The 18,308-nt window shown below is 36.7% G+C and overlaps 1 protein-coding gene across 1 annotated transcript; it reads right to left on the reverse strand.

Moving 5' to 3' along the window:
* Window positions 1-14,822: 14,822 nt before the first annotated feature.
* LOC309800393 (lymphotactin-like) lies at window positions 14,823-18,021 on the reverse strand. The gene is made up of 3 exons (XM_082614475.1): window positions 17,940-18,021; window positions 15,992-16,106; window positions 14,823-15,088 (listed from the first exon to the last, which is right to left on the reverse strand). The coding sequence occupies exons 1-3, from the start codon at window positions 17,998-18,000 to the stop codon at window positions 14,926-14,928; spliced, it is 339 nt and encodes a 112-aa protein (XP_082470601.1). The 5' UTR covers window positions 18,001-18,021; the 3' UTR covers window positions 14,823-14,925.
* Between the last annotated feature and the right edge of the window lie 287 nt (window positions 18,022-18,308).

Raw genomic sequence — 18,308 nt, forward strand, 5'->3', positions numbered from 1 at the left:
GGTAAATCTGTCTATCCTTGACTCATACCATTCTATTACTATTTAATTACTATAGGCTTATAATTTAACCTTAATTTCTAGTAGGGCAAATCACCTTTCATTAATCATTTTCTCCAGAAGTGACTTGGCTTAAGCTCACTAGTGATCATGAAAATGTAAATCAAGACCACAGTGTGACCCCAATTTATTCCCATTCACGTGGCCAAATTAAGTCTGATAATTACTGTGATGGCAGTGATATGGAGCAACATGAATTACTCATGGCATTAGAAATTGGTACAACACTTTGAATAGCAGTTTGGCATCATTGTGTAAAGCTACACATTTGCATATCCTGAAGCTCCAGAAATTTTACTCCTAGATATATACTTAGAGAATATCAAAAGGAAGGAGCACATAGATAGGAGTTATTTGAAATGCTCAAGTTATCTAAAATGTTAGGTTGGAAGTAGGTTACTAGTGGAACATTATACAACTTAATTAATTGTATAAAAGAAGGTCACATGCAGACCAATGATGGTAACCTATAATTCCATAACTCAGATTAGACTAACTGCTATAAGGAGCAAACCAAACTCTCATTGGCATAACACCAAAAAAAAAAAAAATTACCATTCACTCACACAAAAGTCAATGCAGAAGTGCCTAGCAAGTTGTCTTTCTTCAGAGCTCTTCTCCAAAATGTGATTCAGGAATCTAGTCTGCTTCCACCTCTGAGCAAAACCATCCCTTACAGCCTGGGAGTCCTTTTCTTCCAGCTGCAGGAAGGGAACAAAAGAACATGGAAAAGCACACCTATTCTTAACTACTTTGATCGGGAAGTGACTTTTTTCCTTTGGTCACATTTCACTGGTAAGAACCAGTTATCTGGTCCGATCTAGAAGCAAGGACAGAGGGGAAGAATGGGGTTGCATGTGGGAAATGTGATCTAGATCTGTGTTTGTAAAAAACAGCAATTCAGGTCTAGCATGCCCTGCTGCAACCATGCAACAGTGATTAATCCAGTTGTGCAGCTACGGTTCTGGTTTTTTTATACACTCTAAACAACTTAATTGTTCTTCTGCCATTTCATTTCTATTTTTTTCCTTACAGTTTCATTGAGATATAATTAACATGCGGAACTGTATAAGTTTGAGGTGTACAGCATAATGATTTGACCTACCTACATCATGAAATAATTATCACAATGTTTAATAGACATCCATTATTTTATATAGATGCAACATTAAAGAAATAGAAAAAAGAAATAGAAAAATAGAAAAATATTTTTCCTTGTGAAGAGAACCATTAGAATTTACTTTCTTAACAGCTTTCATATATAACATACAGCAGTGTTAATTATTTTTATCACATTGTACATTAATCACTAGTACTTATTTATCTTATAACTGGAAGTTTGTACTTTCATCCAATCTCCCCTCTCCCCAACCCCCGCCTTTTGTAACCACAAATCCAATCCCCTTTTTTTCTGTTTGTTTGTTGATTTGTTTGTTTTTGACATATAAGTAACCTACAAAACTATGTTAGTTCCTGGTACCAACATAGTGATTCAATATTTTTTTACATTTCAAAATGGTCACCATGATAAGTCTAGTTGTCACCATACAAAGATATTACAAAATTATTGACTATATTCCCCACCCTGTATATTTCATAACTGACTCATTTATTTTATCACTGAAAGTTTGTACCTCTTAGTTTCCCTCACTTATTTCTCTCCTCCCCTCACCCACTTCCCTCTGGCAACCACCTGTTTTTTCTCTGTATCTATAACTCTGTTTCTGTTTGGTTATTTTTTTTATTTGTTTTTTTTAAGATTCCACATATAAGTGAAATAATACACTATTTGTCTTTCTCTGACTTATTTCACTTTACATAATTCCCTCTAGGTCCATCCATGTTGTTGCAAATGGCAAGATTTCGTTATCCTAAGGTTCTATTTTTTCAAAGACAAAAATAAAAGCAAGGACTTCCCTGGTGGTGCAGTGGTTAAGAATCCACCTGTCAACGCAGGGGACATGGGTTCGAGCCTTGGCCCAGGAAGATCCCACATGCTGCGGAGCAACTAAGCCCGTGTGCCACAACTACTGAGCCTGCACTCTAGAGTCCACAAGCCACAACTACTGAGCACACGTGCCACAACTACTGAAGGCCACGTGCCTAGAGGCCATGCTCCGCAAAAGAGAAGCCAGCAAAATGAGAATCCCGAGCACGGCAACGAAGAGTAGCCCCTGCTCACAGCAACTAGAGAAAGCCCGCACACAGCAACGAAGACCCAAAGCAGCCAAAAATAAATAAATTTATTTTTTTTAATTAACCATTCATTTAAAAACAAATAAATAAAAACAAGATTACTATTATTGTTTTCTTTGAAACATACTTCCAGTATACTTTTTCTTATATTGTACTTAGTTTTTTCCCCCTAATTTAAAATAGCTTTGTCATATTTTTTCTGATAAAAACAGTATGGTTATTGTAAAAAAAAAAAAAGTCAGACGCTATAGAAAAAATAATTTTTTAAAGAAAATTCACCTAAATCCCACTACCCAAGATAACTATTTAACCACTACTGATGGACCTTCTTCCAAGCACCTCTCAGATAAATATGCCTACATGTATATCACTTCACAGTCTTTTGCAGCATTCAATGGCTATAGATTTATTGTACATTTGCAATGTGTGAGGCTTTGTGCTAAGCACTCAAGGGCATTAACCTATTTAAGAATAGCAATATTATAAATTAAATAGAATTATTATCTATATTTTATAGATGAGAAAATTGAGGCTAGGAGAAGTTAAGTAATCCACTCACAATCCCAAGGCTTAGTGATAACAGAACGAAGATTCAAACACAAATCTGCGAGATTCCAAAGCCTAAGCTTTTAAGCAGTGCCCTATGCTGTAAGATATTCTCTGATGCACTTACTACTCCCTATTGATTGAGTTTCTATGTAATTTCCTTACTAAACCGCAGACCACACAGCAACAAGAATAGACATGAGTTTGAACTTTTTGTACTTTTCTGTATATCTCTTTGTCATTAGTTCCCTCCAGAAAGTTTTCACAAAACAGTCTCTTACTTTCATACATACTGCTTTCTTAAAAAGCTGTGCAAAGGTTGAATATGTAAAAATGAAGCTTGCTGGCAGATAAATGCCACATAAAATACCTCTCAATTGTCATTGCTTTTCCACTGATCTGCAGAGCCTAATTTGTTACATGAAAGTCAATTTATACCACTCAGACTTTGGAAATGCTCCCATTTATAGTATGTATTGACATGCAATTTTTAATTTATTTTATACCAGCTCAATGGTTCTCAGCTATCATATTTTGTACCCCTCAATTAGAAAACATCTTTCTAATTCAGAACACCTAGATCCATGTAGTTTGTTGGTCAGATACTCCATGTTGCATGTATGTGGATTAATGGTTCATTAACTTGTTCTTTTATTAAACTCTCACATGGTTTGGAGTGTGTTGTTTTGATTAACTTTTAGTAAATGTTCATTGTTGTATATTGGAAAGGCATGGTCTTGGACATCAGATAGAAGTGGCCACAAATACTAAGTCTGCATTTTTAATAGTTGTGTAAATGTGGGTGAGGCACTTTGCATTTCTGAACTTCAGTTACCTTATTTTGAAAGATGCATTAGCATTCTTCAAGCACTATTGAGAATACACGATTATGAAATAGATGAACATAAAATAAGTAATCAATAAATTTGTTTCCTTCCTTCCTAAAAAAAAATCTATGGATATTTATTTATAACATATGAAACTGTGGCTTATAGTAAGGTCAAAATAGGGCCTAAATTATCCTCCCACTAATAAGGTATGAAAACACAAGTTTTCACAGATTAATACTGGGTTTTATCAATCATTTTAGCCATTGCAAACATATAGGTGAAAGGTTGATGTTTATATCTTCTTCAGTTTCAATTGCTTTGACTACTAGTAAAGTTGATAATATTTTACAAATTGCCTTTCAGTGATTTTTGCCCATTTCCTTTGGAATGTTTGTACCTTTCTTTTTATTTGTGAGAGTGTGCTGTCATATTTATTACAACTATTTTTCTACTAAATTTCATGACTATTGCAATGCTAATAATACATAAAAAGTGAGGGTACTAGGTATATACTGGTTTATTCACTTTCACAGGAACTACACATACTTCCTGCAAACCTCAAGAGTGCCTTTTCTAACAGAAAACCACAGCTTAAAAGTACAGATAAAATATTTTAGTTTGCATATTTCTTGTGCAAGATCTAGACCAGGGGTTTCTCCATGAGGGGAAAGTATCTTGTTGCTCTGACATTTTGTTTGGGGACTCTCATTAAATCCATAATGAATAGAACACTGCTTATTACTCAGAGCTCTTCTACTGTGTGTTCCTTACTTATTAATTAGGTGACTTATAAAGAAACACCACTTAAAATGGAGTACAAGAAACTATGCCACGGATACCAGTAGAGGCTCTACCACAAACTAGTTTTGAGGAATCAGCCAACCAGTGACTTTCAGTGACTCGGTGCTTCTACCTTTACTTCCATTAACCTCTTGGAAATATGATGGAAGCTGGTAGTATTATGTCTACAAAATACTCAGATAATATACAAAGTACAAGTGTAATTTGTAACCATGTTCTTTCTCTTTTGCCATGTAAATCCTAGTATGTCAGACAATAATGCGGGTAAAGAAGTGAAATTAAGGAAATTAGGTAGCTCAAGGGTACATTTTTATGTTCAAGCTCAGGATAATTAAAAGGCAAAGAGGAGAGGGAGAGAAAGAGAGAAAATAGTACCTAATATGAATTGAATGAGTAGCCTGTTCTCACTCCCAAGGGTTTCTAAGCAGAGTTTTGCAGGTACTGCCAATGGGTGCTGTGAAAACAAGTGGCCTTCATACTTTGATTTTCAAGTTGCCACCAAAATCTCTCCTGACCCACAGCAATACTCCCATGATTCTGACATAATATCAGAAACTCCTCCATTAAAGTCATTGACTCATAAAGCTATTACTTCATTCAACAAAAAGAGTTTTTATTATGTGTAAGATACCATCTTAGAAATAGGGGAAAAGAAAAGAATAAGGTATGACTCATGTTCTGGTGAGTGATATATATCTATATCTATGGACATATAGATATATATCATAAACCATTGCAACATGACCTGCACTATCATAGCTTGATTAATTACTTGCAAAGGAACATTGAATCTCCAGGAGCCACAAACAATCCTGGGGTGCATAGAGCATAGAGCCTCACTCTCAGATATTAACACTGAATTATGGTTAATACATTACATAATAGAATGTCACTCTATGAAGCAAGAAGGTCCCTAAGGGAGCTCACAGAGAAGATAATTCTGAAGAAAGAACGTGGGAAGATTGGCTCTATTGGCATTTCCCCAAGTGTTTTATACCAAACACTAGTTTTGAAAGTTATTCTATGAAAAAGGAAGATGGGGTCTACTTCTAATAAGCTTGGAAAATTTTTGTGTATTATTAAATCACAGTATACATCACCATATTAAAAGATCTGAGAAGACCTGCAGTAAAGTTTAGCTAACCCAGCTTTTCCTAAATATTTTTAACTTATAGAACCCTTTTTCATAGGAGACTTAAACAAACTGGAGATGTATTTTAGAAATACTAATCCAGTGCATTGGTATTCTGTCTAGCGAGGGCCATACTAAAAGTTAGGTGTGATAGGGGTGGGTTCTAAACATAGCACTGTCTAAACTAGTAAGCACAGGAGTCATTTTAAGTTTTGTTTTCCTTTTTTTTCAGAAGGCTGACATTTTGGCCACAAAGTCTGCCATAATCTTAAAATCCTCTGTCATACAGAATTCAAACACTTATGGGTTTCCTAAACTGGATGTCAGGTAGCCTCAATGTGCCTGAAAAGAAATATACCTGAGGCCTGACATCCATGGCCAGCAGCCATCTTAAGGAGCATTTCCCTGAGAAGCCACATACTGTAATGGAAACCATGAGCTGTAAAATCACATCGTTCAATCTTATCCTGATCCTGGTTCCGTTGATACAAGATGTGTTACACGAAGGAGAATCAAGATCATCCCCACCTCACAGACATCAGAATTAGAAAAGGAACATATAACTTGTCTGGATCATAGGAGGGACTCAATAAATGGCAATGATTACAGTCAAAAGATAGACACTGAAACCAACACAAAGACTCCGAAACTAGAACCAAGACTGCCAGAAAAGTTGGTGACAAAGAGAGGAATATGGTTTTTATCAGAGGTTATGATTTTATTTTTATGAATACTAATGATTGATTTTTTGGAGTCAGCCAAACCTATGATCCTCTGTTTCCCTTACCTGATCTCCTCCCCATATTTGAAATACCAGGAGGAAGATGTCTGTCATTAGACAACTTTGACCTCAGGCTAGAAGACACTTCCATCTTCCCAATGAGGGATCACTCACAAATACAATAAGACCTCTTTATTGTGGAATAATTAGTGTGTGAGTGTTATGGATGACCTAACTCTCAGATTAACGAAAACAATTTTTAATGTTATTCTTTATTGAAAAATTTTCCAGTTTTTTTTCTGATAGAGCAGAGGAAAAAAACTGAATCCTTAATGTCAGAGCCTCAGTCAACACATTTCGTATTAGTACCACAGACCAATAACTGATAAACAAAACCTAGAAGGATTCTGACCCTGTATGCATTACTTAAAAGAGGCTATGATACTAGATTGAACCTGAGTGGGTCCCCAAAGTTGATTCCAAAAACAAATTGATCCAATGTTGTCTTATCAGAGTCTTCGCCTGGATATTCCATATAAAAGAGCAGCCACCATCCCACTCCTAAAATTTCTTGTCACCTGCTTTATTTGGACTCATAGCTCTTATCATCACCTTTGACACATCTTTGTATATTCTGTGTATTGTTCTTCTCTCTCTACTAGAATATAATGTCCTGAGAGCTGAGACTGTTTCAGTCTTGAATTCTCAGTGCCTATAATGTAGGAATTCAATAAACATTTATTGATTAAATAAAGGAATAGAAACTGATTCTCTTGTCATTTTCTTCTAAGGACAAAAAAGAGAAGCCCTGTTCAATTTAACTTGGAGCAAACCACTATATGCTGATATGATCCTAATATCATGAAAAATATGGAGAGGGAAAAGCTTAAAGTTTACAGGGACTAGAACAGATCTTAAAAGTGATCTAGCCAATCCACTACATTTTTATGAATGGGAAAACACTTATGGATGCACACAGTTCATTGCATTTTGAGAAATGAATACCCCTCTGTAACTAGTACCACAAGACATAGAACATTTCTGTTACTCTTTGTGTCCTTTCCCACCCAATCCTCTCCATCCCTGGGCCCAGGCAACAACTGATCTGATTTCTGTCACTGTGGATTAGTTTACCTGTTCTAGAATTTTATATAAATGGAAGCAAACAGTGTGTAATCTTTTGAGTCTGCTTTCTTTTACACAGCATAGTGTTTTCAAGATCCATCTATATTGTTCCATGCATCTGAAATTCATTTAATTTTATTGCTGAATAGTATTTCATGGCATGGATTTAGAACAAGTTGTTTATCTAGTCACCTGCTGATAGACATTTGGGTTGTTTCTAGTTGTGGGCTTTTATTAATAAAGTTACTATGAATACTCTTAAAAAACAAAATTACAGTTATGGGCAACACCAGGAACTTAATGCCTATTCTGTCACATCTCTCGGGCAGGGCTCAGTGGAAGTCAGAAGAGTGACCCCATCAACAAAAAATGTGATATAGGGCTTCCCTGGTAACGCAGTGATTAAGAATCCACCTGCCAATGCAGGGGACACGGGTTCGAGCCCTGGTTCAGGAAGATCCCACATGCCACAGAACAACTAAGCCCATGCGCCACAACTACTGAGCTTGCATTCTAGAGCCCATGTGCCACAACTACTGAAGCCCACGAACCACAACTACTGAAGCCCGTGTGCCTAGAGACCGTGCTCTACAACAAGAGAAGCCACCACAATGAGAAGCCTGTGCACTGCAACCAAGAGTAGACCCTGTTTTCCGCAACTAGAGAAAAGCCCATATGTAGCAATGAAGACCCAATGCAGCCAAAAATAAATAAATTAAATAAATAAATTAAAAAGAATAAAGAGATGAGATTGACAAATATGAATCATTTTTTCAAAAATGTGATCTATATGGGGGAGAATGATTAATGTATTTCTCTGTTTGCTTTTCCAACTACACAAGACAGAGGCCCTGTGGAAAAAGTATGCAGTGATAGGTTCATGTGGTGGATGCATGCTTGCACACTAGTCTTCCCCCCATCACCTGCAGTGGCTCCTATTATGCTGATCCTCTTCGCAGTTCACTGCATCCAACCAGGACAGACATTAAAGTAAAATTAAGTATGAACTGCATTGTGACCTGGGGAATACACACAATTCTAACCCATCTACTTCCCTTCTTTCTGTAAATGACACTACTCAAGTAACATAAAAAATTCAAAGTGTTGATCATCATCTACTTTTTAAAAGTTGTTATTAGTACCCCTAATTTCATTATACATTTTCTTACTTATGGCATTTTAATATGTTCCATAATAAGCCATAAATGTAAAGCTGTTCCCAAAAATTTCCCTCAAGTACATATAAAAGTTTTATACTCCTCTTTGCTGCTTAGCTGAGTTTACAGCTTACCTTTTCCTTCTCTTTATAACCATGATCATTTTTCTTTGGGTCACAATCAATAGTCTACAAAAATGAGTCACCATATGTGCACCAATCTCTACACTCCCAGAGCCTCCCTTTTTTTTTTTTTTTAGTTCTTGTTTCTTCTTTCTTTCTTCATGTCACTTATATTATCCCTGCTGTAGGAATTTACCTAATCTTTGTATTATTATCTCCTATTGGAATAAAGCCCATTAATTTCTGAGTTTACCATCAAAACCAAAGATGGAATCATCCTCCCACTGTTAGAATCAGTTGATAGTGCTAACATTTAAAAAATAAATCTTTAGATATTCAGCATCTGGATTTTTCTTACATAGTCAAAATAAATTTGTTAGGGGTATTTACATTTGCATAACTGACATGAAAAGAGTTTAATAAATGTGTAAACTCTGCGTATTTAGTGCCTAAACTGTTAGTGTGGGGAAATGCTAACACTTTTATTAAACAGTTCCTAGAAGTGAATGTATGAATGTATTGAAAGAAGGTAGAAAAATTACACATGCACTTTAGGTATTTCTGGCAGGGATATCTCCACCAAACAAACAAACAAAACAAAACAAAACAAAAAACGGTACACATATAGAAATTCAAGGAAGCAAATATCAAAATGAAGAAGACTTTTTTTTCTATTCAATGGGGAGAAGAGAGTGAATTAATTATTCAGGTATTATGGCTATAATGGAGTTAGTCATTGAAATATATTAATGTGGGTTTTTTCCCTTTCCACATTGGTGTCTGTAGTGGCTATTTGCCAGAATGGTGGCAATATGACTTCCTATTTCTATGGACATTCCCATATCATAGTTCTTTCTCCCAGCGTAGAGTCCTGAGTCCATCTCCAACATGTCATTGTCATATGGCTTAGACTGAACCAATCAAACTACCCATACAAGTCTGGATTTGGAAGAGATTAATATGCAGATAGAATGTTCCACATGGAATCCATGTTTTGGGAGAATTTTATGATTGTGGACAAAAGCCATGGAGTTTGTTTGTTTTTAGTTAACTGACTTTATTTTATTTATTTATTTATTTTTATATCCCCTCCCTTTTGCGTCTCCCTCCCACCCTCCCTATCCCACCCCTCCAGGCGGTCACAAAGCACCGAGCTGATCTCCCTGTGCTCTGCGGCTGCTTCCCACTAGCTATCTACCTTACGTTTGGTAGTGTATATATGTCCATGCCTCTCTCTCGCTTTGTCACAGCTTACCCTTCCCCCTCCCCATATCCTCAAGTCCATTCTCTAGTAGGTCTGTGTCTTTATTCCTGTCTTACCCCTATGTTCTTCATGACATTTTTTTTTTCTTAAATTCCATATATATGTGTTAGCATACAGTATTTGTCTTTCTCTTTCTGACTTACTTAACTCTGTATGACAGACTCTAGGTCTATCTACCTCATTACAAATAGCTCAATTTCATTTCTTTTTATGGCTGAGTAATATTCCATTGTATATATGTGCCACATCTTCTTTATCCATTCATCCGATGATGGACACTTAGGTTGTTTCCATCTCCGGGCTATTGTAAATAGGGCTGCTATGAACATTTTGGTACATGTCTCTTTTTGAATTATGGTTTTCTCAGGGTATATGCCTAGTAGTGGGATTGCTGGGTCATATGGTAGTTCTATTTGTAGTTTTTTAAGGAACCTCCATACCGTTCTCCATAGCGGCTGTACCAATTCACATTCCCACCAGCAGTGCAAGAGTGTTCCCTTTTCTCCACACCCTCTCCAGCATTTATTGTTTCTAGATTTTTTGATGATGGCCATTCTGACTGGTGTGAGATGATATCTCATTCAAAGGATTAATCTCCAAAATTTATAAGCAGCTCATGCAGCTCAATAGCAAAAAAACAAACAACCCAATCCAAAAATGGGCAGAAGACCTAAATAGACATTTCTCCACAGAAGATATACAGACTGCCAACAAACACATGAAAGGATGCTCAACATCTTTACTCATTAGAGAAATGCAAATCAAAACTGACTTTATTTTTAAGGTCAGTTTTAGTTTCGCAGCAAAATTGAGCAGAAAGTACAGAGTACCCATATATCCCCTTGCTCCACACACATATATAGCCTCCCCCTATCATCATCCCACACCAGAGGGGTTCATTTGTTCCACTGATGAACCTACATTGACACATCATCACCCAAAGTCCACAGTTTCCATTAGGACACACTCTTTGTTTTGTACATTCTATGGGTTTTTACAAATGTACCCACCCTTTACAGCTTCATACAGAATAGTTTTACCACCCCAAAACTCACCTGTGCTCCACCTATTTATCCCTCCCTCAGTCTAAATTTCTGGAAACCAACACTCTTTACTGCCTCCATAGTTTTCCTTTTCCAAAATGCCATATAATTAAAATAATAGGGCTTCCCTGGTGGCGCAGTGGTTGAGAGTCCGCCTGCCGATGCAGGGGTCACGGGTTCGTGCCCCGGTCTGGGAAGATCCCACATGCAGCGGAGCGGCTGGGCCCGTGAGCCATGGCCGCTGAGCCTGCGCGTCCGGAGCCTGTGCTCCGCAACGGGAGAGGCCACAACAGTGAGAGGCCCGCATACAGCAAAAAAAAAAAAAAAAAAAAAAATAATAATAATATATTATGTAGTCTTTTCACATTGACTTCTTGCACTTAATAGTATATTTTTAAGTTCCTTCCATGTCTTTTGTGACTTGATCGCTCATTTCTCTTTACTACTGAATAATATTTCATTGTATGGGTGTAGCAGAGTTTATTTATCCAGTCTCCTGTCGAAGGACATTTTGGTTGCTTCCAAGTTTTGGCATTTTTGAAAAAAAGCTATTAAAACATCCATGTGCAGGTTGTGTGTGAGCATATGTTTTCAACTCATTTGGGCACATTCCAAGGATAGCAAGTGATGGATCATATGGCAAGACTATGTTTAGCTTTGTAAGGAACTGCCAAACTATTCATAAGTGGCTGTGCCACTTTGCATTCCCACCAATAACGAATGAGAATTCCTGTTGTTCCACATCCTTGCTTTCATTTGGTGTTGTTAGTGTTTTGAATTTTTACCATTGTAATAGGTGTGTAGTGGTATGTCATTATTATTTTAATTTGCAATTTCCTGATGAGGTATGATGTTGAGCATCTTTTCCTATGTTTATTTTCCATCTGTATATCTCCTTTGGTGAGGTATTTGTTAAAATCTTTTGCCTGGGTTATTTAGTCAAGTTGTCTGTTTTCTTATTGTTGAGTTCTAAGAGCTCTATGCATGCTCTGGATAACAGTCCTTTATCAGATATGTCTTTTGAAAATATTTTCTCCTAACCTGTGGCTTATCTTCTCCTTCTCTTGACAGTCTTTCACAGAACAGAAGTTTATAATTTTAATGAGCTCCAATTTAATTTTTTCTCTTAAGGAGCAGACCTTTGGTTTCATACCTAAAACAAAAATCATCTCCAAACACAAGGGCATCTAGATTTTCTCCTATGTCATGTTCTAGATGTTTAATAATTTTGTGTTTTACACTTGGCCTATGATACATTTTTGAGTTAATTTTTCTTGAAATGTGTAAGGTCTGTGTCTAGATTTTTTTTTTTTTTTTGGCTTGTGGATACCAGTTGTTCCAGAACTATTTGTTGAAAAGATTATCCCTTCTCCCATCATACCCACTCTAAGAAGAGTTGTACATTACCTCTCTCTTTCCTGAGGCTGAGATATCACAGAAAGTCACTATCTGAGATCAGTCTCAGTTTCTTAATAACTGTGTGCTCTTAGCCAAGACAATCAATCTCTCTGTGGCTCAGTTTTCTTACCATTTAAATTTCAGTGACAGTTTTAGACTCGCTGTATTGTTACATCTATATCTACAAACAAATATAATACTCTACAAGTATTACAATCACAGTGGAAGAATTTCCTAGTGAAGAGAGAAACATGTGACAACGTCTTTCTTCAAACTAGCTAAGGATGCATCTTTCATTTCCTATTTAATAGTGGTAACATACTTATATATAAATTCAGAAAATTTTTAGAGAACATTCTTGGTATAATTCTCCCCTTCTTTCTGTTATTTCTATTTCTTGATCATGTCCATATTATTACCTATTTCAAATGCTGTACTGCAATTGGTTTTCTTACATCATAGTGTCATCTGCTGGATTGTGAGTTCTTGGAGAACAGAAGTGGTGTTTTAATTATCTTGACATATTCTAAGCTTAACAAGCTGCCTGTCTTATAGCAAGTACTCAAAACTATTTGCTGAATTGAACCTCCTGTTAATAAAGTTTATTTTCTCTTATACATAATTTTAGAACTATGAAAGTATAGAATGAAGGATATAATGTAATTTGTTATTCCTCCCATTCATCCCAAAAATATGAATTGACCCCCTTCCACTGTTCTGTGCTAGGCAAGGGGACCTGGTGTCATAATTCACACAAGCAGCTTCTAGTCTAAATACAGGATTGGGGTGAGGGAAGCACAGACAGGCAAAGGAGTAATTTCAAAATAAATTGGTAAGATTTAGGTTAAAGTTAAGTATAAGATGCCACAGAAAAACAAAAGAGGGGTTGCAGTCACTAAAAATACAAATTAATATTGTAAGATCTCTCCTTCTTAGATTATTTCATTGAATTGAATTGAAGTCCAAAAAAACCACAGGGTTATTGTTAGTAGACTCAGGTCCTACCTAAGTGATTCAAAACATCCAGTCAGTTAGTTTAAAGTTATGTGCACTATTTGGTTGAAACCTCTTAGCCTTACATAGCTCCCTTAGATAATGTGATAACAAGATATGTATACCTATATTCTTCCACATATATCATTACCTTTTGAAAACCTCTAGAGTTTGGAAGACATTTGGGAAACTCAAGTACATGTTCAGTCAGGAAACTTTCCTTTCATCTTCTGTGACTTTGCTAGGTTTCACCCCTCATAAAACAAGTGTTTTCTTCTTAGTGTTTCGTTTGAGACCAGCTTTGAACATTCTGGTAAGCAAATATCAATGAGAAAGGACAGATGACACCACCCTTTGCTAGGAGGCACTGTGTTAATCATTTCCTCTCTGGTTCACTAGTTGGATGACTAGAAGTAAGCTGATTCCAACAAGCTGCCCTCAGTTACCCTCTGAAAATACTTGACATTGCTGATTGTCCCTTTAGGACTAGTAAAACAGTCCTTTCTCTTCCCTTGAAACTATCTAGGTTTGATCAGCTCTTAGCTATTTAAAATCAGATAGAAGTGGGTGTATACATCATCAGCTACTTGGATAGTAGAGTCATACACATGAATCAAATTAGCAACTTAATAAGAACAGGGGGGCATGAGTCTGGGGTGCTAAGTGCCCAGGTGAAGTAATGTTAATTAAAACGTTACTGCAGATTGTGATCACATTCAAAAATGTTCCAGGTGACAGTGTTTGGAATGTTAAAACCTTACTGGCAAAACAAAAAAGCATGACTTGTATGATAACTAGAGTAGTGACAGTTATGGAAATCACAGAAAGGCAGTGAGATCATTGCCCAATTTGAGGAGAATTGATTTTTGTTTGCATAAAGTATCTTTCCATCAAAAGTCTAATCTTTGCTACTTTGGCAAATGAAAGAACTCACAAGTTATATATTTTTTTCTTTCTTTTAAGGACATCAAATGAGACACAGAGGTATGAGAATTTGCTCCAGATCAAACTTGAATGAAGCCACTTTTTGAGTAGTGAACCCTCAGAATGGGACCCCAATAGCGGTTGGATCATTTTCTCCTTTATTCCATAAAACTAGAACTCCATTATGAAGACAGGTTGAAATAGATTTTAAATTGTCATTGTCACAGTTGTCACCTATAACTCATGTGTAGAGAACCGTTTTGTGCTAGAACCTAAAAATGATGAATATAGCTTTCATCTCTAATAAACACTGACCAAAATCTCTCCCATCATGGCTATCATCAAAAGGAGGTACAGTTAAGACAGAAATGGAACACAAATGATGTATTACTTTTACAAATATGCAATGAATAAACTTTGGGACTGTTCTTAATAATAAATATTTATTAATAAGAGCATCTAAATTAATATGAAAGACATAAAAAAGTATAAAAAAATAATTTGACTCATGCAGCACTTTTATAAAAGGTGAATATAATGTAATTAGTCCATGAGCTTTAAAGGGAAATGAGCTGTGAGGGGACAGCTAGTGAGGGGACAAGATGCCAGAGGGTCACTACCCACTCAGGGTCACAGCTGTATTGCTGGATTGTTGGGCTCCTGTAGGCTTGGTCTGGCTCACATTTCTCCTGGTGGACTTGTCTATTGTTCGGACTGCTTTTTTCACCCATTCAACATGTGGATCAGCACAGATTTTAAGGCCACGTCTGGTAATAAATCTGCAATGCAAAGAAAAAATAGACAAAGTTAGTCACATCCTCAAAGCCTTGGGACCAGAAGTTAAGATCAGATCATACATAAGAGATCTTGTGCAGAAATGACTGGACAAAGCAGTTTTTCAGATTCAGGAAAACATAAATGAAAATCTTTCTTCTGCAATCTATTTTCCCATAAAGGAGAAGTAGCTCCAGGTAATACCCAGATCCCTGGTTCAGCATAAATTGCAGGCTCCTTTTCTCATCATTGCTACCAGGTGATGTAATTAAACTGGACATCTGAGGTCATCTAGTCCAATTTTTTCATATCATATTCTTTTTCACATCTAAACACACTCATCTTATTTTCTGGGCAAAAGGTGATTTCTTTATCATATTTTGGGAGGTAAAGTTGCAATTGTGTGCTGGGAAGAGTTGCTATTCTGAAGATGAGATCCTGGAAAGAGAATGGTACCATGTAGGCTAGTTGTTGACACTATTCCTCGAGATATGGCAACTGATAAAATATGGCACTCTACTCCAGCCCACCATAAAGGCAGAGAAAGGCAGGGAAGGGGAAGGATGGGAAGGGAGGTATCCCATACCAGTGTGTCTCTATGGTCAAATCCTGATCTGAACCAGCCAGCTCTAAACCTAACCCTCGGGACTGAGCATATGATTCATCTGGTTCCCAGTTAGATTCTTCTGCTAAGATAAAGTAGAAAGGACGGTGATATTCTTCACTTGGTTGCCAATTTTTTGTCATAAACATTGTTTGGGACTACATAAAGGCATGGTTAATATGGAAAAACAAAAGGACTATTGGCTATGTTGAGGTTTTCCTCCTTGTTGACATTTTTCCTGAGGAGGGCAGCATTTCTATATACTGTGTTCCATCAAGCCCAGATTTGGGAGAGAGAAACTCACATCACTGCTTTCATGGAGCCCTCCTTGATGGTGTAGGTCTTGATGTTTTTAATTGGCAGTCGCTGGGTAGTCAGACTCACACAGATGGTCTTTTCTAGAACTTCACTCCCCACACCTAGCAAAGAAAACCATGCAAATAAAAATAAGTTATAGTTTCTAATACTATAAATGTTTGAATGTTATAAATAAAACAACAAAGAGTGACATGATAAAGAATAATTTGGGAAAGGAATACTAAATATGGGAGAGGTAGATCATTTGTGACTGAATAAATAAAGGCGTTCTCATTTTAAATGGTAAAATGTAAAATATGTGAAAGAAGTAGTTCATAAAGTACTCCTCCTCAATAGAAATGGTCCAGGGGATTGAACATTTTAAGTGTAGAGAATATCTTACATTAGAGAAGGGAAAATTACTTGGAAGAGTGAATAATAGTAAGGGTTTTCTGAAATCTAAAAAGGGTTTCTAAGTGCTGATTTCCTCCTAAGTTGAAGAGACTGATATTTGCTTCTCAAGGAAGCAAATATTCTCAGAGAAATATTCAGCAAAAAAGCATCTAAAATAATAGCTGATGATGACAAAATTTGAGCTACAGTGTTGTTCATATCAGAAGCCTTTCTATAAAGATGAAACTGAGCAGAAAGTATTCACTAACATTGCTCTTTATCTCTCCTTCTCTCCATCACACAATATCCAGTCTGTACATTCTTAACCCTCTACATTTGCCTATTTATTTATTTACTTATTTTTTATTTTTTTGCCAATTTATTTTTAATGCTGAACTATCTCTGAACCCAGTGAAAGAAGGAAATACCCAAGTGTCTACAGTCTTCCTCAGTCTTCTTTCCCTTACCCATACATGGGTTTCCACCAAATGGCAGAATACTGTCTTAGACAAATGCCAGCCAGCCATGGTTAAGACAACATTTGGCCTAAACTTTTTGCTTCATCAATATTTTTTTTATTTGGGGCACAATTTCAGGGAGTTCCAGACATTGCCATCTCTATTTATGGACACCCTTGGCATCCCTGATCAGCTTCAGATATTCCACTCTAAGTAATAAGTCTACAGATTAGGAAGTTGAAAGGAGAGTTAACTGAAACACTAATTATACCCAAAGGATATTCCCTCTTGTTGCCAGAGACACAAGGAGAAATACACTCCAACCAGCTGGGAAATAATGATCCTTTAAGAAACATGTGTAGAATGCTCAGGTAAGCCTCAGTGTAGTTAAGTCTCATCTGGGTATGTCTTGTAGGTTTATTTGATTGTATATAAGATGTTGATATTTGTTAGCACTTATGGTCTCTTATAAACTCAAGAAATTGATCATCAGTGGGAACAACATTCATAGAAGTAATAATAGATTCTCCTACACAATTAAAGGTAATATTGATTTCCTGGTATGAAGGTATGAGCTACCAGTCATTTTTGTTTTCATACAAAACATTGATTTCCTTCAGAACATACACCCTCTAGCTCATTACCGCATTGTGAAGTGTCAAAATTTGGAGGATTTTCAAGATCAATACTAAACAGGCAAAAGCTTCAAAGTTGTCATCACCATTCCACAGCTAACATTAATCAAGTTAGGACTTGTGTGGAAACCTGATAAGTGATCATAAGATTTATTTCATTTTAATCCCAGGTAAGTGTATCGGTTATTACATTCTTCTTATAGATAAGTAAGCACAGGCACAGAGAGGTGAAGTAATTTACCCCAACTCACCCAACTATAAAAAATAGGGGCCCAGATTGTAACCAAGTTTTATCTTTGAAATCTACAAAGTCTCCTAGAGTCAAATTATTCCCATTTTGCACATGGAAAGCCTGAGGCTTAGCTCGGAAAAAGTATACTCCAGTCAAAGCCTGAGTCAAAACCAAAATGTGTGGCCACTGCCTGCATATGTAGATGCTCCTTATCTCATAAATAAGCTTTTGACTTACCTTCCACAGTGTATGCAGCGAGACAGCAGATTCCGAGGAAGGCCAGGATGAGAAGTCTCATGGCTGAGGTCCTGATGAGCTGTGCAGCGAGAGGCTGAGGGACTGATCCTTTCAGTCTCTTTTATTCCTCAAGTGATCAGCGCACTTCCTGTGGTGAGAAGGGGCTTTCAAGGTGGTTGTGGAATCATGGAAAGTCTTTGCAATACTGATGCTTTCTTTGGTTGAAAAAAAGAGTTCCTTTGTCCCCACTCATACTAACCCAACACCTTGTGGCCTTTTCTCTTCCTCCTGTGGTTAATATGTCTGTGAAACCAAATATGTGCACAAAAGAAACAGTTGTCTCATCTCCTGCCACCATTCTAAATTCAA

The sequence above is a fragment of the Mesoplodon mirus genome (genome assembly GCF_964341445.2).
Source record: "Mesoplodon mirus genome assembly, chromosome: 3".
Taxonomy (NCBI): Eukaryota; Metazoa; Chordata; class Mammalia; order Artiodactyla; family Ziphiidae; genus Mesoplodon; species Mesoplodon mirus.

What these genes read in the sequence shown, in the direction of transcription:
- LOC309800393 (XM_082614475.1), bottom strand. Translation starts at nt 18,000, where the DNA reads ATGAGACTTCTCATCCTGGCCTTCCTCGGAATCTGCTGTCTCGCTGCA. An exon ending in CGCTGCATACACTGTGGAAG is followed by an intron (nt 16,107 to 17,939) that starts GTAAGTCAAAAG and finishes TTTCTTTGCTAG; the next exon opens with GTGTGGGGAGTGAAGTTCTA. An exon ending in GGCTCCATGAAAGCAGTGAT is followed by an intron (nt 15,089 to 15,991) that starts GTGAGTTTCTCT and finishes TTTGCATTGCAG; the next exon opens with ATTTATTACCAGACGTGGCC.